Source organism: Panthera uncia (genome assembly GCF_023721935.1).
Source record: "Panthera uncia isolate 11264 chromosome A3 unlocalized genomic scaffold, Puncia_PCG_1.0 HiC_scaffold_12, whole genome shotgun sequence".
Taxonomy (NCBI): domain Eukaryota; kingdom Metazoa; phylum Chordata; class Mammalia; order Carnivora; family Felidae; genus Panthera; species Panthera uncia.
Genome location: NW_026057579.1, coordinates 1,421,494 through 1,441,641, shown reverse-complemented (window position 1 = coordinate 1,441,641; position 20,148 = coordinate 1,421,494). Strand labels below are relative to the sequence as shown.

Sequence of the window (20,148 nt, the reverse complement as noted above, 5' to 3'; positions counted from 1 at the left end):
GGAAACTAATTAAAAACTGCTACAGTTATCTTAAGGGCAGAGTGATAGGGGTTGCCTGTTGTGTGTACCAGGGGCACTGAAGATGAAGAATAGGAAGAAACTTAGAAGTCACCATTTAGCATTTGATTTGTTGAACCATAATTTACAGTATCTAGTGAAATTCAGAATGTAATATTCTCCCTGATCCAGCTGGTCAACTCCTAGGTATGTGCTCGGGAAGACACACGGGTGCATAAGGAGACTCATAAAAATTTTCATAGGAGCCCTGTTTGTAAGAGCAGAAAAATCAGAAACTGCTAAATGTGCCTTCCATGTGGCAGTATAAATGAATAAACCAAAACTCTCTCACACATAAACGTTAAGAAAACAAGTTGCAGAAGAATATGTAGAGTAGGACACCACTTACATGAAGCTTGAGAACATGCAAAACAACACTACGCATTGTTTTAGGATGCATACATCCGTGAAGTATGACAAAATGAACGATACACATCATATTCAGTTAGTGGATACCACGGTGCGGGGAGGGAGGAGGAGCCCTTAGGAGGAGGGTGGGTGGGTGTTGTCAGGATGGGAAGATTGAGTGCAGGTTGTAGATTGTATCCCAGGGACATTTCCTTTATTGCTGAGGACTAGTATATATTGTCATACTCATGTGCCTTCTTGGGACTGACAGCTTTTTCCATCCTTGCCAGTTTTTCCTCCTACAGCATTGGGACAGATTGGTTTTGGTTTAATACCAGACTAAGTAGTTGCCTTTTAGAGCCATTTTGGATGAAAAAATACCTGTTTTTGAACTTTTTGAATCCAGGGGTCATACCCATGATGTTAAGAAGCTCATGCTGAGAAGCAGGAGACTGGCTGCAGCTCCCCTTTCCTGTCACGTGTCCTCAAGGTGGGGCCTGTGATCCTGGTGGGGAGCATCATCCAAATTATTTAGAATGTTATCTTTTTCTTCCTTACCATCAAATCAGTCAGTCATAGTTCTTAGCTTAATTTGCACAGGCTAAATGCATATTTAATGTGAATTCACTGTTTTTAAGCTTCCAAAGAAGAAACAGTAGCTTCGTAAGTATTTGAAATGTTAGGGGAGGCCTGGTATTGAGAACAGAGTCTGGCCTGGGACATAGTGAAATACTCTATGAACTAGTGTAAATGAGGAGAATAAATAAGAATTGTAGTCTCTGTGTAAAAACTAAGTTTTAGATTGCTCTAGCAAAACTAGAGATGACCCTGAAAACCAAAGCTACTTTTAATATGAATGACTCCTATTTTATAAAATGTTAGAATTTACCTTGATTTATATTGTTCTATGTCCTTTTAGGTTTTAGGAAATAAACTCTATTGTTTTGCTTTCTAATATTAAAATACGCTTTTTTTGGGACGCCTGGGTGGCTCAGTCGGTTAAGCATCTGTTGATGTAGCTCAGGTCATGATCTCATGGTTCGTGAGTTCGAGCCCTGTCTTGGGCTCCGCACTGTGAGTGTGGAGCCTGCTTAGGATTCTCTCTCTCTCCTTCTCTCTCCGCCCTTCCCCCACTCGTGCCCTCTTTCTCTCTCAAAATAAGTAAATAAAAAGATGCCTATCCCTACACTTTAATGTTGCATGGTAGGTTTGATGGGAATCTTTCTTAGAATAGAATAGAATAAAAATAAAATAGACTTTTTGTACTACTAGTTCCTGGTTCCTTGTTTCTTTTTTGCAGCTTCCTACTTAATAACTGAAACATGTACATTCTTTTTTCAAACTGTTCTTCTTTTCCTTTGTAGGTATTTCTGACCTAGGTGAGTAATTATGCGTGTTTTATGTTTAAAGTCTTTTGACTCTTAAAATACTGAAGTTTTTTTTGTTTGCTTATGATTCTTTATACTAAAGCATCTAAATTTATAATGTAGAATTACGTTGCAAGTGATAAATCTGATTTGGATATATTTTTGGCATCCGTGTGCTCTCAGGAACAAAAATGTTTCACCAATTGGAAACCTGTTGTATGTATGTGTGTGTATATATGTGTGTGTGTATTTTTTTTTAAGTTTTCATTTTGTAAAATTTCAAACATTAAAAAGTAGGAAGAAAGCTATGATAAACTCCCAATAGATCCACCTTCAGTAATTATCAGCACTTGGCTAGTTTTTGTCATTTATTTCCCCAGCTTATGTTGAAGCAGATCCCAAATATATCCTTTTCAGTTGTAAATACTTTCTGTATGTTTAAAAAAAACCAATCACTGTACCATTATCACACCTAAAACAATAATTCCTTAATATCATCAAATATTTAGTGTTCAAATATCCCATTTTGTAGAATGAATTTTTGTAGCTGTTTTATTTGAATCCGTACCCAAAGGAGCTATACATGTTGAATTTAGTCAATAAATCTCTGAACCCTTTGTTTTTTGCCTCTCTGTTGCTCTTGTTGTGGAGTCATTTATTATATAGTATTTCCCTCATTCTGTATTTTGCTGTCAAAGTTGTAACTCTGAACCCATAGTAACATATCAGAATACTTGTGGAAGGTGAGATTTGAAAACAAAACACATGCTTAAGCCTAAATGAGGATCTCTGGGCGTGTGTTCTTTTGAGAAAGCTCTACAAGGGATTCTGGTGGACAGTCTGGCTGCTGATCATTGTCCTAGGTAATACCTCTGTTTAGGAAGAGGCACAAAAACTCTTACTAGGGAAGAGTCAGAATTCGAATCTGAATTCTAGCAGAAAAGAATATTAGGATGCCTATTATGACTGATCATAGTTATGCATGAATGAAAGTATAGAACTGATTATATATGTAAACTGTCTTTAGAGGCAAAATTATAATGAATTATAAAGCCTATTTATAATTAGTTCAATTAATTTGGGTTCCTGGAAAAGATTATATACATGAAGGCTCAACTAAATTACTTTGCTTGGGATTGAAGATGCCTTAGTTGGACACAAGCTATGAATTTCTGATGGCAGTGGAGAATCTAAATCTGTCTTCAAATGTTAGCTACCCTTTGGTTTCTTTACAGCTGTTAAATTGTTATCAGTTGAAGCAAGTTACCTTGTAGATGTGTAATTTTGGTGAAATCATTAACATTTTAATGTTGTTTTCTATTTAGCCGACAAGCTGTCTACCGATGATCTGAACTCCCTGATTGCTCATGCACATCGCCGCATTGACCAACTAAACAGAGAGCTAGCAGAACAGAAGGCCACAGAGAAGCAGCACATTGCATTAGCCCTGGAAAAACAAAAGCTGGAAGAAAAGCGGGCATTTGACTCTGCGGTGGCAAAAGCGTTAGAACATCACAGAAGTGAGATACAGGCTGAACAGGACAGAAAGGTAGAGGAAATGAGAAATTTAAAGTGAATCTACTTGATTATCTGCTTCTAGAGATATTACCAACAGTCCCGACTTTAAAATATTAGATGTAAGTCATGCCAGCCGCCTCTTGAATGGAGCTTTGGCCCTTGTTCTAGCCTGAACTTCTAGGGAAGGATTGTTGGAGCAGCGTTCCTTTATGTTGAGCAGATGTAGAAGTGTAAGAAAGTAACAAGCCCTTGGTATCCAGGATTATCTACTTTATCTTTCCCCCTGTGGAGCCTGTCCCCTAAAGCACCACGGAAAGACTCTCTGTTGGGTTCTGAAGGTATTTTTTCCCCGCCAGTGTTTTGGTTAAGAATGGATGCAACAGCTCCTCTAGTTTTCTGTCTGGGTACATCATGTGTTAGATAGGTGTCTGCGGGTTGATTCGGGAACCTAGGTACCCATCCTCCCTTCCTGTCCTCTCAGCTGCACAGTTGAGCACTGCTTCCTCTGTGAAGTGCTTTCTTCCCTAGTCTGTTAGGATACCACAAGCTCCTGGCCTTTGTCCCACCTTGCTGGCCATTCCTTGGACCCCTTCTTTGCTCAGATTCCCCAATATTGGCATGTGCTGGCCTTGGTTCTGAAACCTTTTATCCATCTAAACTATCTCCAAGTGGTCTTATCTAGTCCTGTGACTTGGAAGTTTAAATCCTGTCACTTAGTTCTAAGCTTGGATGTCATGCTGTCAGCAAGGCTTCTCCTATTTCTTCAATGTAGAGTCTCTGTATTACTTTTTCTCATACTGCCTTATTTTTAAAAAAGAAGTATCACAGTCTGAGATGCCCATTTTGTTTACTTCTTACTGTCTGATTGCTTCATTGAAATGTACGTTGTATGAGAACTAAAAGTTTGTGTGTCTTGAGCACCATCGTATCCAAGGATATAGTAGGCACTGCCTGGCACAGGGTTGGCACTTTATAAATATCTATGCACTGATTGGATTTACTTAATGTTGTGTCTAGGAAAAAAGTAAGTTATGAATTCCAGGTAATCAGTACTAAATAATTTGTAATATGGCCAGTTGTTAGGCAAGACATGATAGGCTTTTCATATTTTTGTTTTGATCTGGGCTCTCTTGTGAATCTAAATTCATAGTAAAGTAAGCAGTTTCAGAGCAGTGTTCTTTGTTTAGGAGAAATTGTAGAGTAAGTACCAGATATTAATCAATTTATTAATTTTCTTAATACTTCACTCTAGGCATTATTCCTAGATGAAAAAATGGACACTTGAGAAGATGAATTCCCCAATTATTGTGATGAAGCTGTGTTTGGTCCCAAGTCTTTGTAGTTAGGAGTGTGTGATTCAGGAAATGACAGTGTTTACCTTGCATAAGAGGCAGCTTGATCATTTGGGAGAAACAGATTTTGGGGCAGAAAGACACCTGTTTGGAATCTGATTTTTGCCATAGCTGAGTGAGTCCCCTTCCAGCATTCAGCTCTGATCGATGTCAGAGAAGTCAGGGATGTTAGCCGCATGCTTGGTACATTGTAGAGGTTCAGGACATGGAAGCTGCCATCATCATTGCTACTAGTCTTTTTTTCTAAGAGCAAATGTGGAGAAATGAGAAGTAATCATTCTTGTGGTTTCACAGGTAGAGGAAGTCAGAGATGCCATGGAGAATGAAATGAGAACCCAGCTTCGCCGACAGGCTGCTGCCCACACTGATCACTTACGCGATGTCCTTAGGGTACAAGAACAGGAACTCAAATATGAATATGAACAGGTGGGGACCTGTTACAGCGCATCAGCTCCCTTCAGCCTCCTCTCCTCTTCATGTCCTCTGTGTGTCCTTCCCTCTGAGGGTATGGAAGAATGGGGAAAGAATGCGAATGGTACCCAGCCTTGGTGCAGTGGGGCTTTTGTATTTTGCAACACTGCTCCTTTTTACATAAAGATGTACCTGTGTGTAATTGATCAGATGTGTTTTGTATCTGTGTCCTAGTCATTTGGAGCCTTCAAGTTTTAGGGAGCGTTGGTACAGTGAGTTTCAAAAATGCAGATAATACTTGACACACAGATCTCCTGCTTTATTTCCACAATCTCCTGTGGGTTATGTAGCAGCACTCAGATGTTTATTTCTGAGGAAACTTCCCAGAGAGGTTAAGTTTGGAAATCACAGCAAATCTATTACATTGGGGGGCAGTGCAGTTACTTTACTTTCTAAAGTTAGTATTTTCTCAGTTTTTAATTGCTTTCTTCTCCTGGTCTACTTCCTCTGATACAAAGTTCTGTCAGTAAATTTGTAGGGAATTACATACATCAACTATGAGTTTTAGGAAATTTTTGAAATCTTACACATAATATAGGAGTTTCATGAGAAATGTTTTGAGATTTTTAAAGGCCCTCTTTGCTTTTGGAGGTAGCATTTGGTGGTAGACTTTAGGGTCCCAGTGACTGACATGCATTGAAGTAGCATCACTTTCTTCTGTACACTGTTTATGTTTTATTTCAGGACCTGTCTGAGAAACTCGCCGAACAGGAATTACAGTTTCGTCGCCTCAGTCAAGAGCAAATTGACAACTTTACTCTGGATATAAACACTGCCTATGCTAGACTAAGAGGAATCGAACAGGCTGTTCAGAGTGAGCACATGGGCCTCTTATATTTTATTCAGTCCAACTTCTTTGTTAGGACAATGGGTTACATGCGTCAGCATTAGGACATAAAGATGCTGTGAAGTCATTCTATTAAATTTTATTCATTTCTGAGAAAATTAGCCCAGGTTTAGTAAGTTTGGAACATAGGGTGTTTATGAGAGGAAATTAAAAAGAATCTAAAAATTAAATCTAAATACTTGAAGATTTACTGTGTGTCAGACTGGAGATCGCCGTTTACGAGGCAGGTTACCCAGCACACTTTGGTTATGTCTTATGTGCCCTGAGTGGAGCAAAAGGTCAGCGTATCCCCACGCTTGCTGTCCAGCCCTGTTTGGAAGTGGTTATTTGCTGATTCCACCCACCAAACGGACAGTAGTTATTCTGAGGCTTCAGCGTGGCACACTGAAAGGGAAATGTTCTGACAGAATGTTGATAAAATGGGTTTTTTTGGGGGGTGTTATAGAGCCATCTTTGTCAGATAAGTATAAAAATAAATACCTAGGAAGTTGCAAGATTCAAGATCACGTAGTCCATTAAGTTTACTCGAAGTCTTCCATTCTTTGCAGGAAGTTTCTGATGGCCTTAGCATAAATAAGTCTTAGCCTAATTTAAATGTTTTTTTCCTCAAACATTCTAAAATAATTATCCTTGAATCAGATACTGTGTGTTTTTCTGGATGTCACAGTAAGAGGGGAGAGACTCTCTTTTGCTTGTGCACATACATCCTTCCAGTTTTCTCCATGGCTTGACTAAAAAGTTAGGTTTACCGTGTTGCCTCATGAAGAGGCCGACTTCCTCGGAAAGAACATGCCAGAAATAAGTGTCAGGTGGGGTTGGAAGAGGCTCTCTCTGGCCCTATCATTTACCGTGTGGATTTAGCCTGTTGAGGGTGCAGGTACATCTACATCAGTTCTCTGCAGGTATGGGAAGGACATTTAGTCAGATGGAGAGAAAAATGTGTTTCTTTGCCTGTTTTTTCTTTGTAGGTCATGCAGTTGCTGAGGAGGAGGCCAGAAAAGCCCACCAACTGTGGCTCTCGGTGGAGGCATTAAAGTACAGCATGAAGACCGCGTCTGCAGACCTGCCCACTGTTCCACTGGGTAGTGCAGTTGAGGCCATCAGAGTCAACTGTTCTGATAGTGAATTTGCCCAAGCTTTAACTGCAGCTATCCCTCCAGAGTCCCTGACCCGTGGGGTGTACAGCGAAGAGACCCTTAGAGTCCGTTTCTATGCTGTTCAAAAACTGGCCCGAAGGGTAGCAATGATTGATGAAACCAGAAATAGCTTATACCAGTACTTCCTCTCCTACTTGCAGTCCTTGCTCTTATTCCCACCTCAGCAACTGAAGCCACCAGCGGAGCTCTGCCCTGAGGACATAAACACGTTTAAATTACTGTCCTATGCCTCCTATTGCATTGAGCATGGTGATCTGGAGCTGGCAGCAAAGTTTGTCAACCAGCTGAAAGGGGAGTCCCGACGAGTGGCCCAGGACTGGCTGAAGGAGGCCCGAATGACCCTAGAAACCAAACAGATAGTGGAAATCCTGACAGCATACGCCAGTGCCGTAGGAATAGGAACCACTCAAGTGCAGCAAGAGTAAGGTCTAGGAAGAGTTTTGTAAAGTCTTATTTTACGTGAATGGGAATCAGCGATATATGAAGGGTTTGCAACAGGGTCCCAGAATTGTCTAGAAAGGAGCAGGTTATAAGTACTGTTCTAAATGTTAACACCTGTTGCATTTATATTATTTCCACTTGCTATCATGTCAGTGAACTCCAGGAGTAATTTCTTTGCAACTTGTGTAACATTTTCCGTTTTTCAGGTTTTACTGATTAGGCTCGTGAGCCATTCAAAAATAATGTTTGTGATCCCTATTACTATTGATTTTGCCCTTGGAGCAAACTGAATAAAACAAAAAGATGAAAACTGAGTAGCATATCCCTTTTCAAGAAGTGCCATTTCTAGTTTGCTGTATGTGCAGAAAACTTTTTTGAGAAGCGGCAACAGCAGAAGTAGGAAGTCCTGGGCACTCAGTTTCCAGGCCGTGAATTGGGTTCCAAAAGTGCAAGGTCTGTTTTTGGCTTTGAAGGTTCTGGTGAACTGAGTCCTACTCAAACTCAAGACTGACGTACAAGCCAAAATGCCAATATATTTACAATGGGAGACATGGCATTCTGGTGATTACAAGGCACCAGAAGTAGTATGTATCTGAAACTTTTAAGGTGCTACAAGAAAAAGTTGTCTTTTCTCTTGGGAACGAATATATACACACCCGTGTGTGTACATTAAACACTTTTCAAACCACTGCTTATTAGCCCCTTTCTACAGGTGATGTACTGTTTTCTGATCTGTTTCCTATTAATAAGTTTCTTTTCTACTCACAAATTAATTTCAGCAGTCCTCAAAACAGGTCACAGCTCTCAGTTCTGAAACACTGGTAATTGACCTTGTTCCTTTCTGGTACTTGGACTGAATATGTCTTCTTTGAAGTGGGGGTGGTGAGTCTGGAATCTTAAAAGGGATTGAATAATTTTGTGGTATACTTAAACTGGATTGCCATAAAAACCCAGAGAACTTTTAGTTCACATCTCTGAAGCTTAAGACAACTGCCATACGGGGTAAACATTAACAAATCCCTAACATTTGATTTTTTATTCCTTGACAACACTGTCAAAATTTTTTTCGTAATTATTTTTTGTTGGGGTTTATGTGTTCACAGACTGAGGAGGCACTTTTATCTGAGCAAAGTATCTGCAGATCATAGAGGAGGAAGGAGAGATGAATTTTTATATTTCTGCGGGTAAATGCCAGACCCTGAATTTGGACTGTTACATTAACTTTGCATGGCACTTGCCCTTTGGTTTACGGATATTTTGGTCCCATTTTGGCCTCGGTTGATAATGCTATTCATTATGTTCCTCCTAAGTAGATTCTTAATTTCTGCAGTTACGGTGAGCTGATTTTTACCAGAGGATAATGAGGCTGTTCTTAAATTCAGCCTTCCTTCCCCTTTGGAATGGCATGAAATTGCAAAATACATTAACTTGTAAAGCTGACTTACCTGTTTGTCATAGTAAAGGTGTTTGTAATTTATACAGTAGGTAAAATACTACCAATTATAAGGAAATCTAAATTTCTGTAGGAGCCCAGAAATAACTCTCATCAGATGGGATTATCTGAACTCCTAGGATACTGATTGGTTCATTTTAGGTCTGCAAATCAAAATAAGACCACTGGCTTTCAAATTTTAGTAGTTCCATTAGCAAACCTCCTTACCTCCACTGCATATTGGAAAACAGTATGTTGAAAGGGGACTCTTGACCTGGCCTGGATTTTCTTCTTGTGCCTAGTAAGACTCGGCAATGCTTCAAGTGAAAGGCGCCTTTACTTGGGTTCTCAGTTCTTCAAGGAGGTAGAATCCAAAGGAACAAGATTGGGAGGTGGATATAGCCCTGGGCAGAGGGCAGGGCCACTCACTTTAGCATGTTTCATTTAAACTCTAAATCTCTGCCACTTTGGACTTGATCATGTGAAGCAAATCATTATTTGTCTTCCATTATCAATTTTTAGCCTTATATTGGGTTACCTTATTGCCTCTTGAGTGTGATAGGATAGCATCCCTCAGCATTTTAAACTTTCTCCAGGTACATTAAAACTCTGGTCTTTGCTTTAAAATTGTTTTTTAGTTTCAAAATAATGTAACAAATTAAAATGCAGTTTTAGACCATCTTTTTAAGGCACATGGTCTATTGCTTAGCATTAATATAAATCCTCTGCTCTCTTAACAGGTTCTGGAAAAAAGCAGCCTCCAAGTCCCAAATGAGTTGTCCCATCAGTTTTAAAGTAACTTGCTTGAACTCAGTGCAGAAGAACAGATAATTTGAGTTATACATAAATGGGAAATAAAAAGGATTATCAGGCAAATCACTCTTCATCAGGTCCAGTGGTCACCATTTCCCCGAACCAAAGCTCAGCTTCCCTGGTTTGGCCCCCCTGATGCATTTAGGGGTCCTGAGGTCAGCAGGAGAACCTAAGAATGGTTGGGGGATGGAGAGAAAGAGGGTTTACTTGGCCACTCTACCATTGCGTATGGGTAGGTGATGTGGTTTCACTGCCTTCTAAGTTCAAGCTAGCTGTATGGACACTGCCCCGGATCTTTAGGAAGAGGAAGGAGTTCTGGAGGGGTTATGAGGCAAGAGCCAGCGGAGAAGTGCCATTGTTGTAAGAACAAATCCCACTGTCACTGGTGGCAAAGTTTAGGTTTCCCTGGGAATAAATTCTATCAAGACCTTGATTCCTCTTGGACATTCTTGGTTTAAGAGGTTGAAATCCTGCTGAGCTGTGTAAATTCTTGGGCTTGATCTGTAGTAGTCCCAAATTGTGTAAGTCCATAGCTGTGTGGATCAGATGGACAGTGTTTTTACAGTTAGGCTGCTTCGTGGGCCTGGCTGGACATTCCTTCACTACCCAGACCCTGTGCACCTCCTATTTTGGCCATTCTATTAACACATTGCCTCTCATCAACCAAATCAAAAACTTTCCTTTGGTAAATTGCCACTCTGCCTCTAAAGACCTGATCTAAAGGAGTCTATAAACTTGCCCTGAACTTCCTTGCTCCTACTGACGGCTATCTCAGAAATATCCTATTTCAATGTTTTTAAACTTTATTACCAGCAGGAAAATAATTTACATCATGACCAGATAGACTTCTACATGTGTATCTACACATTTCTACTGCACTGTAAAATTTATCACAAAACAACTCTACTGCAGTGATGTACTTTGATTTTTTTTTTTTTTTAATCTTTTTCAACGTTTTTTATTTATTTTTGGGACAGAGAGAGACAGAGCATGAACGGGGGAGGGGCAGAGAGAGAGGGAGACACAGAATCGGAAACAGGCTCCAGGCTCCGAGCCATCAGCCCAGAGCCTGACGCGGGGCTCGAACTCACGGACCGCGAGATCGTGAACTGGCTGAAGTCGGACGCTTAACCGACTGCGCCACCCAGGCGCCCTGTACTTTGATTTTCTAATCCATTTCAGCATTCTAATCACCCACAAAATCAAACCCTGCAGTTTTAAAACCAACATAAGAGTACATCTTATCGCTAGTCTTCAGAGGTTTTGAACCCCTAATCTGCATTTCTAGTCTGCACACATTGGTGATATGAGGCAAAGCGGACAAGTTTATTCAGAGGTAACAGGACTCCTCCTTTGACCCTTGCCATTCCATGGGTCTTGATCCTAGTTCTTCTGATGTTTTGGTTTCTCCTGTTTTTTTTTTTTTTTTTGTTAGGTTACTGAAAAATAGTTAAACTGTCCTCAGTTCCCAATTTCCAAAAGCCTGTTTTCTGACCAACTTGGTTGCTTTATATGCCACTAATGCTCCAGAGCTTTTTAAAACTTGGTTCTGGTCTTCACTGGATTGATTTATAACCCAAATCTTACATCTCATACCATTTTGTTTAAAATGTTGAATTGAATTTTAAGTTATAATTTTTCCTATATAAAATGTCAACATCAGGGAAATGTTAAGACCTAGAAGAGTGGTCTTAAAAATGAGTTGTAGCATGTGACCAAGACACTACTCATTTTACTCAATGCCTTTTAGGAATGCAGTACTTGAGTTGTATTACAAGTTTAGTGACAATCATAAGGAAGAACAGACTACAAGTTGAAATGGAGAGCCAGACCAAAAGCAAAAATTGCTAGGTTATTTACTTCAGCATGGGGAAACATCTTTTACTATTAGAGGCTAATATTTCACTAGTGTGTGAATAAACATCTAAAAATGAGAGAATGGAGGGGCACCTGAGTGGCTCAGTTGGATAAGCGTCTGACTTTGGCTCAGGGCATAATCTCATAGCTCATGAGTTTGAGTCTCACACTGGGCACTGTGCTGACAGCTCAGAGCCTGGAGCCTACTTCAAATTCTGTGTCTCCGTCTTTCTCTGCCCCTTCTCTGCTCATGCTCTCTTTCAAAAATAAACATTAAAAAAAAAAAATGGATACCAATCCTATAGGCCTAATTTTCTGAAAGTTTGAAGCAATTAAAACCACTGAAGTACACTGAAATCCATTACAAATTCAGATGACATCAGATGGGACTCTGTCCCACCAACTCTAGTTGCCAAGCACTATGCTGAGGATTCAGTTGGGGCCTGGCAAGGGGAGAAGTACCACATTTATAAGGATTGCGATGAGCATTTGGCCATGCAGAGAGCCAGGCATCTGTAGGTGAGATGGGAAGGAGTTAACAGAAGCTTCCAGGAAGCCAGGTCTCCCTCGAAGTTGTAAACCAAGATAAAAGGCTAATCTGCTTTAATTGTCCTTTTGTTCATTTGCCTTGGTTTATCAAGAGTCTAATGGGACAATACACATGAATGCTTAAGTAGCTAATTTGTGTCATTCCCCTGCCTTCATTGTCCCTCGATTAGATGTCTTAAACTGAACATTCTAAGAGAACACATGAAACCATGCTTAGGTTTCTGAGAATGCAGGAGTAGGTCCAGGCTAGAGAGGATGCAGAATGGAGCTGGGAACAGACCTATACACACACAATATTGTAGCCCATCAGTGCCAACTCTGGCAGGGTAAGGATGAGGCTGTTCATCAGTGGGGAACTCATGGGGTCCCTCAGTAAATCTGGGACCAGGTATGAGCAAAGCAGCCTGTGGAAGCAGCCCTGGTGAAGATAAGGTTTGCTCTTGCAAACCAGGGTCCTGGCTGCTTCTGATACTGTTTCAAAGTCCCAGTGGTGAGACAAATGCTAGAAGTAGAGGTTTTTGACCAGCAATGATCACCAGCAATACAATCACATCAAGAAAACCTTCATTTCAGTCCTTTTTCATCACAAGTCCTCACTTTCGATGACTTTGAGTAGAGCCCAACTAAAGGTGCCAGCACACAGGGAAGAAAGGGAGATGAAGCACTCTTGTGCAAGTCCTATGGCTGGGGGAAAACAAAAGCCATGTAAAGTAATGGAAATACGTGCAAATACATTACTGGAGTTTATTTACAGCCTTCATTTCCCCATTTGTGCAGCCCTTTGCCATTGTTTAATCGTTTCGAAGATGCACGATTTTGCACCTCTTTGTATCCCTGATATTGGGATACTGACCCAGTATCAATGGTAATACGTACGCAAACCACCTTCAGACACGTCCTCTAAGACTGAGGAAGCACCAGCATCACAGCATCAGCCAACGGAGGCCAAGTCCACACCTGGGGAGGGCGAACCACACTGGAGAACAGTGTCAAGTTGGCTGACAAACACTGCAGGGACACAGAGCTTGTGCTGAAACCAGGAACTGTGTCCTCACAATGTGTCCGAAGAAACGAAAATGGTAGTGATGCTTTCGTTTAAGTGGTAGTAAACCTTGAATGGGTGGTATAGTAAGTATCAAATTAGGAATTTAAATCAGGCCATCCATGTTGTATTGACTGTTATTCAAAGTTCACCATCCGTACTCTCTTTACAATATGGTCAGTTCAGCTATGCTAGGTCACAGCTGCGGATTTGCCCACTTTCATTTGCCTTCACCGATGTCACTGTCGCTGTCACTGTCACTGGTCAGTGAGGTTAGGTCTCTCAGGGCTTCTCTGTGAGGAAAATAAACTGGAAGGTTACAACTGCAATTCAGTCTTGGGGGAGAGGGACTCTGCAGCTGCATTCAACTATAAGGACAAGGGAAAAGGTTCCAAGAGCCACATCTATAGGCCTCTGACTCCTATGACAAAATAGCAGCTAAATTTAACACACACTGACTTTGCAAAGAAGAAAATTCAGGAGGCAGAAAGCTATAAGCAGTGAACGGGTAGATGGACAAACAGTCTGGTCTGTATCACTTTCCTTTATGGTATTGGTGCAGAACTTACTTTTGTTCCTGGCTGATTGCAAAGTCAGCCATCACTCTCTGGGCGAGGCCTTCACAGACAGGCAAGCTGAAGGCACTGGCCAGCTTCACTATCTCAATGGCCTGGGCAGGGTTGTTGGATGCTTTTGCACTGTCCATAAACTCATCCAGCAACTCATTTCTGTAAAAGAAAGGCAAAATGTCAACACTCCCCAACGAAACCCCTCAAAGATTTATGTGCAAAATCTACCATTTTATAAAGTTGAGTCATGAAATCCTCAACAGTAGTTCTGGAGGTAAAGTTACATGAAGCCTAACTTTAAAGAGCCAAAGGGATCATGAACATTGGTCCAGTATGCCATCACTGAGGATCTATTCGGTGTCTTGCCAGTGTGTTACAATCACTGAGCACAGATTAAAAACAGTGCTTGTTTCAGGATGCCCTAGATGGTGGGAGCAACTGTGCATTTTCTTGTCTATCAGAATGCCTGGGCAGGTGAAAAAATTCCAATTACCCCATGGTAAGAGTGAAGACCGTGCAGTTAATTCTAGGACGTACCCAGGCAGGTCTGTTAACTTCAACTTACCCAGGGATCTTATTATGCTTCCTGAAAAGCCCCAACATTTTCCTATTCAAGAGGAGACAGGAGCAAGATTATAAATGCAAGTAGAACACATGGCGATCCGATGACCATAGCTCTTCTCCTCCCAGTGCTAGCCCCTGAAGACATATGTCTGTGAGTTCTGCTCGCTCCCAGCCCTGTCTTCACATCAAAATCACCTTGGGTGCTTCAACTCCCTCCTCCAAACTTCACATATGTACATGTCAAGTTTCCCAGGCAAATGTGATCTGCCAGTGTTCAGAATTGCTGGGGTCTATCCTCTTCTGGAGGATCACTCCAGTCCACCCAGGGAAGGAATACATCCCGTGGGCAGCTGGAAGAGAGGGATGCAAGAGAGAATGATCTCTTTCCTCTCTTAAAATCCAGAATGAGGTCAGTGTCCTAGAATTATGTTGTGAAGAGCAGGCTCAGATTGAGGCATCAGTCTCCTGTAAGTGCTCACCAGCATCCTGCCACATGCAGGACAAAGGAGAAACACATACATTCAGCTCCCATGACTCAGCTGAGGTCCGTACCCCTGCGCCAATCATCATAGCCTGATTCGTAACGAGTGTCAACCTGAGTTAACAAACTTGACCACCAAATGTTTTGGTCACTAGCAGTGTAGTAGGCCGCGTGTGTGATTCACACTCCCAAGACCAGTGTAGGCAGTAAAGCCTTCCTTCACCAGCTTTTCCTGAACACAGTGAACGGCCACATTTTGGGCTGGCAATCCTATGTTCAAATTAAGTTACTCTCCCGTGTTGAAAAAGCCACACACATGTACTCCACTTACTGTTAGAATACACATTTCTCTCCAGAACGAAATGTAGCAACACCACCTAACTATGACCACTCCTACGAAGTATTCTTTTGTTGACTTCTCTGCTTTTGGAAAAAGGAACGCATGTAAAGTTTCCATCCACAAATACTAAAAATGAGTATGTGAATGAAGTGCTGACGAACACACAGAAGTGACACAGACCAAAGATGGTTCTAGTTAAGGCCATGTTTATAAATGCCAGTTTCCTGAAGTCCAAATGCACAACCTGCATTTTAAGCAGGGAGGTAGGGCCACTACACCCAAGTGAAACACTTGGATAAACCAAATGCCTAAAACGTTTCCAAAAATATTCTTTGATCACTCTATTTAAGTGAACAGACAAGTGACTTACTTGCCCGTGGATATAGAAAACAGGTCAGAAAGAGAAAATTAGCCCATTAAACCATGTCCTTTCTTAAATACACTGTATACACTTATACTGGTCTTCTTCCTAAAGTTCCCTTTTCAGCTGGTATTTGTAGTTCCCAGAGAAAACACAGTATGTAGAAAACTCATTTGTCTTCTGATTATACATCATACAGATGAGAAAAACTCTAGTGGCCAGGGCAAATGTTCTCTGAGATCCAAGTACAAATGGCTTCTTATGCTTTTGGTTTTGTACTCACCAGGCTTCCTGGATCCTCCCTCCCCTTAAAAAGAGGACAGCTATATAGTTCAGAGCGTTGGCTGGCCAATCAGGAGCAGTCTGTCTGGCATCTTGGCTCTCATAAGTAGATCTGATATCGGCAGCACAGTCAGCAAACGCCACCTGAAGCTGAGAGGCTCTAAGAATCAGCAGAATTGCCTAACTGGTTTTATGAGAATCTTAAGTTCAGGAGACTCCACTGAAGCGTTAACATTTTGAGCAATCCATTTTACCACTGGACCACATCACATGTATGGTACACAAGTAACAAAGTGAAGAAAAAACGCACCCTGCCCTGCTCTGGGGTAAATAATTTGCAAATTGGCCACATCTTTCAAAAAGAACATGTGTTTTCTTTTCAGAGAGAAACTTAAAAAAAAAAAAAAAAAAAAAAAAAAGCTATTGTCAGGGCAGAAAGAAACTACTTTCATGTTGTTTACTTTGGACCAGAGAAATGAGATGACTTTAGAAGAGATTCTGCTAATGGTTGGGTATATTTAGATGTAGACTTTAAATCTGGGTTTAGGTGGCAGAACTCTCCAGGTTTCCCTAGATGAGACCAAGGAAATTACCTTTACAGAGTCCTCTAAGAATATACCGGTCAGTACACATCTGATTACTGTAAACTAACTTGAATTTGGACACACCCTACCTCTGGTGGGTGCCGATCCCTTGCCATGAGCATCAGAATCTCTTCTTTCAGGGCATCGCGAAAACCGTGACCATATTCTTTACTGTCTGGAAACAGAAAGGAACATAATGAGAAGTGATCACTGTCATATAATACCAAAACTCTTTGGCAGACCTCTGTCCACCGTTGTAGTTTTTGGTGGGTAAAAAAAAGTTGCTGACACTCTTTCCTCCAGGACACCACTAGGATAATTCATGGTAAGAACAGAAGGAGCAGTGGAAGCCAGTAACCTGCTCCCAAGTCAAGTGTGAACCAAAGCATATGCACTACTCTTGAGCAGCTACCAACTCCGTGTGATATAAGACACTTTTTTTTTACAGCACTTGGTGATCAGTGATATTTTATAACAGGTAACAACCACTTAAGCAATCCTGTGAAGTAGGGCAGGGCTCTAGTCTCAGTGTTCGGACATGGAAACTTGAAGCTGACAGGAACTCATGCTGCAATCACAGTCCCCTAACAGAGGACACACAGCATCTTCTGCAGCCAATTTATACACAGAAACCCACAACCATGCCTACTTCTTAGAAATTCAAGTGGCTTCTTAACAACTGAGTCACAACGATGCAGCATGATACAGAGGAATAACACAGAACCTAGGCTTTGCGGATTACGTTTGTGGACCTGAATTTAAATCTAGGGCGTGCCATGTAATCAGCGATGATCTTCTGTCATGTCACACAACAAATGCACAGCTCTACCATTCCTGTCACGAAGGAATGGATTTAAGTCACTTTCAGTACATTTTTACTCGTGCAGTGCAACATGAGCCAGTGGACCATGAAGCAGACTTCAACTTACATATATATTCAATTTAGTGACAAATGGAAGTTTCCGTCCCTAACAATATTAACATGTTTGTTAATCAAAATGTAGGACGATGAAATGAGATGGGCCTGGGCATACAAGCCGAAACCAACCTTTCCAAATCTCAGGAATCACTTCTAGCCGGTTGGCCACATCCAGTGCTTGGAGAAGATCTATCAACGTTTGGGAACGGGGAAAGAATACCTGATTAAGAGAAATACAAATGTATTTTTAAAGTATTAACCAGCAAAGATACCCACAAGCACATCCACAGTGATAAGTAATGAATCATCTTACTGAAGGTATCAGGTCCTTATACCACTTCAAAGTGACATCAATTTGTTCCATTAGACAAAGCAAACTGAAGAACTTGGAACTGTAATGGTGAGAAAAGGTGTGTTTTAGTCTCAGAGCGTTAACAACAGAAGATTAAATTACAGCATTGTTACGTGATGACATCTTACACAGAATTTAAAATCCACTTGTAAGTAACGAACAATTTCAAGTTACATGGGACAATACTTGAGCCAGGGGGTGCCAACTATGCTTTCTGGACTTCCTGATCAACACCTTCTTCTGCACAACTAGCCATTCATGACTGCCTCCTCAGCGTGCTCAGCTCCCAGGGAGTGGTCTGCCACATTCACTTTCAAAGCATGCAGTGTGAAACAAGGAGATGGACACACAGAAGACAATCACCACACACCTATTAACAGGCTGCCTCCTTCAGTTCTTGTTTTTATCTACCTGAAGTCAAACTCCTTTAAGGAGTCTCTTTGGGCTTCATCTCTGTATCTTCGTCTTTAAACAAGAGGCTGTGCTGAAATGTTTAGGGACCTACCCTGCCAGATATTCAAAAACATAAAACAGGCCATGGAGGAAAAAGGCACGTGGGTTTGAAGCGTTACAAAGAAAAATATCCTAAAAGATCCACACCAGACATCTCAGTCTGGCAAATCAGTTTTACCACTGCTTCAATTTCCAAGTGCTCAATTAACATGTACCATTAAGTTAGGGGCATGCTGCCTGCAGACATGACATAGGAGGGCTACCAACAGTCTCCTACTTGCAGAAATGACTGACGGTTGCTTTTTAAAGAGGCTCCAATAATGCAAAGGGATACATTTCTAACACACTTACTAATAGAAATTACGCCGGTGATCTGGTCCAATGAATTTCCAGTTGTCTCCGGTGTTTAAAAGGCCATGTACTTGGTAAGCAAGTTCTAGATCTCTGAGAACTGAGCACTGAAAATTTGCAAGCAGTAAGCATCACTCTGAGATTTATCAACCAAATAGTGGCTCATTACATTAAAAAGTATAGTTACTTATGGAAATATTTATGCTGATTCAATTTATTACTGGTTGACAGCAAATGAGTTGTAAGATTGAAGGGAAAAAATGAAAGCAAACTCCCCAATTCCATGAAAGTTAAAAAATTTTTTAATGTTCATATAATGCTATATTATATAGCATATACACATATACATACAATATTATTATGCAAAAAGGGAAGAGGCAGAGAGAGGGAGAGAAAGAATCCCAAGCAGGCTCTGAGCTATCAGTGTAGAGCCCGACATGGGGCTCGTTCTCACAAACTGTGAGATCATGACCTGAGTCAAAACCAGGAGTCAGATGCTTAACTGAAGGAGCTACCCAGGCGCCCCACAAAATGATTTTGATCTAGTGATTACACCTTTAGAAATCAGTCCTATGAAAACACTTGATCATGTGCATAAAAACAGATGGAGTGCTCACTCCAGCATCACTGTATTTGCAAAAAACCCATGAAGTTAACTCCAAAACCCACTCATAGGAGAAGAGTTAAGTAAACTGTAGTCCTCCCGCCTACGAAATACTATGTTGCTATCAGCAAACAAAATACCACGGAAATGTATCTGGCTGTGTATGTCTGAACACCTAACGAAAAAACCTGCAAGGATACACACTAAACTTTTGGAAAGCATTATCCTTAGGGAACAGGATGTGCTAATCCACGTCCACTGATTAGCATAAAATGAAAAACCAGAATTCGAAACAACCGTCATCCATTTAAAAGGTCATCAATAGGAAAATATGAAATACCCTGAAACCTTATCCGAACAGAGGTGTGGAAAAAAAAAAACAATGTATACAACAAAGGGTAGAGGTGCTATATGAGTTAGTATAGAATTTAAGAAGAAAAAAAATTAGAATCAAAGACATAAACAGAAAACTCAGGAAGTGAAAAAATAATCAGGGAAAAGCCCCTTCCCCTCACCTTCCAACCCCAGTTACAGATGAATTTAAGAAGTGGATAAAAGGAAAGCAAAAAAGAAGAAGCGGTACTTACAACTCTCATGGCTGACTGAAAAAACATATCTGAAAATCAAAGTTCACAAAGTCTTGGTTACAATGGATAAAATATATTTTTAAGTGAGCAGCATTAATAAAAACCCTAGCGACCCAACTGTCAATGTGTAAGTTAAACCTGAAGGAATAAAAACCACAGGGGGAAGTATACAGCAACGTGCCACACGTTTTGGCTTCCTCAGAATAACCACCCGTAAGGTAACTAAGCTAAGTTAAACCTGTCCTCTGGGACGCATGGGGGGCTCAGATGGTTAAGTGTCAGACTGGCTCAGTCATGATACTGAGTCTGAGCCCAGCACTGGGCTCCTCAATGACAGTACGAAGCCTACTTGGGAGTCTCTCTTTCTCTCTCTCTCTCTCTGCCTCCCCCCCAAAATAAACCAACACACTTTAAATTAAACCCTGTCCTCATCACAAGGCCTCTAATCAC

General features: G+C 41.0%; 2 protein-coding genes and 1 non-coding gene across 21 annotated transcripts in view; 1 reads left to right on the top strand and 2 right to left on the bottom strand.

Annotated features, from left to right (window-relative positions):
• Positions 1-10,236, top strand: part of IMMT (inner membrane mitochondrial protein) — a 41,893-nt gene extending 31,657 nt beyond the window's left edge. For 6 of the 12 annotated variants that reach the window (XM_049651837.1, XM_049651829.1, XM_049651833.1 and 3 more), the window contains 5 exons: positions 1,770-1,784; positions 3,098-3,321; positions 4,937-5,068; positions 5,798-5,927; positions 6,929-7,682. In XM_049651837.1, coding sequence (XP_049507794.1) covers positions 1,770-1,784; positions 3,098-3,321; positions 4,937-5,068; positions 5,798-5,927; positions 6,929-7,542 — 1,115 coding nt within the window. In that variant the 3' untranslated portion in view covers positions 7,543-7,682. Of the gene's footprint in view, positions 1-1,769; positions 1,785-3,097; positions 3,322-4,936; positions 5,069-5,797; positions 5,928-6,928; positions 7,683-9,730 lie in introns of those variants that run through there. The other 6 variants (XM_049651830.1, XM_049651826.1, XM_049651825.1 and 3 more) reach the window with 2 other exon arrangements.
• The window catches only part of PTCD3 (pentatricopeptide repeat domain 3), a 31,567-nt gene continuing 21,090 nt past the window's right edge, over positions 9,672-20,148 (bottom strand). For 6 of the 8 annotated variants that reach the window (XM_049651840.1, XM_049651841.1, XM_049651838.1 and 3 more), the window contains 9 exons: positions 19,699-19,727; positions 18,508-18,614; positions 17,665-17,743; positions 17,481-17,571; positions 16,522-16,607; positions 15,850-15,998; positions 14,386-14,427; positions 13,821-13,979; positions 11,202-13,544 (listed from right to left, as the gene is read on the bottom strand). In XM_049651840.1, the coding sequence (XP_049507797.1) occupies positions 13,472-13,544; positions 13,821-13,979; positions 14,386-14,427; positions 15,850-15,998; positions 16,522-16,607; positions 17,481-17,571; positions 17,665-17,743; positions 18,508-18,614; positions 19,699-19,727 (815 nt within the window). In that variant the 3' untranslated portion in view covers positions 11,202-13,471. Of the gene's footprint in view, positions 9,973-11,201; positions 13,545-13,820; positions 13,980-14,385; positions 14,428-15,849; positions 15,999-16,521; positions 16,608-17,480; positions 17,572-17,664; positions 17,744-18,507; positions 18,615-19,698; positions 19,728-20,148 lie in introns of those variants that run through there. The other 2 variants (XM_049651843.1, XM_049651844.1) reach the window with 2 other exon arrangements.
• Positions 14,824-14,960, bottom strand: LOC125937842 (small nucleolar RNA SNORD94). The gene has a single exon (XR_007462528.1). It is a non-coding gene; the product is annotated as a small nucleolar RNA SNORD94 (small nucleolar RNA).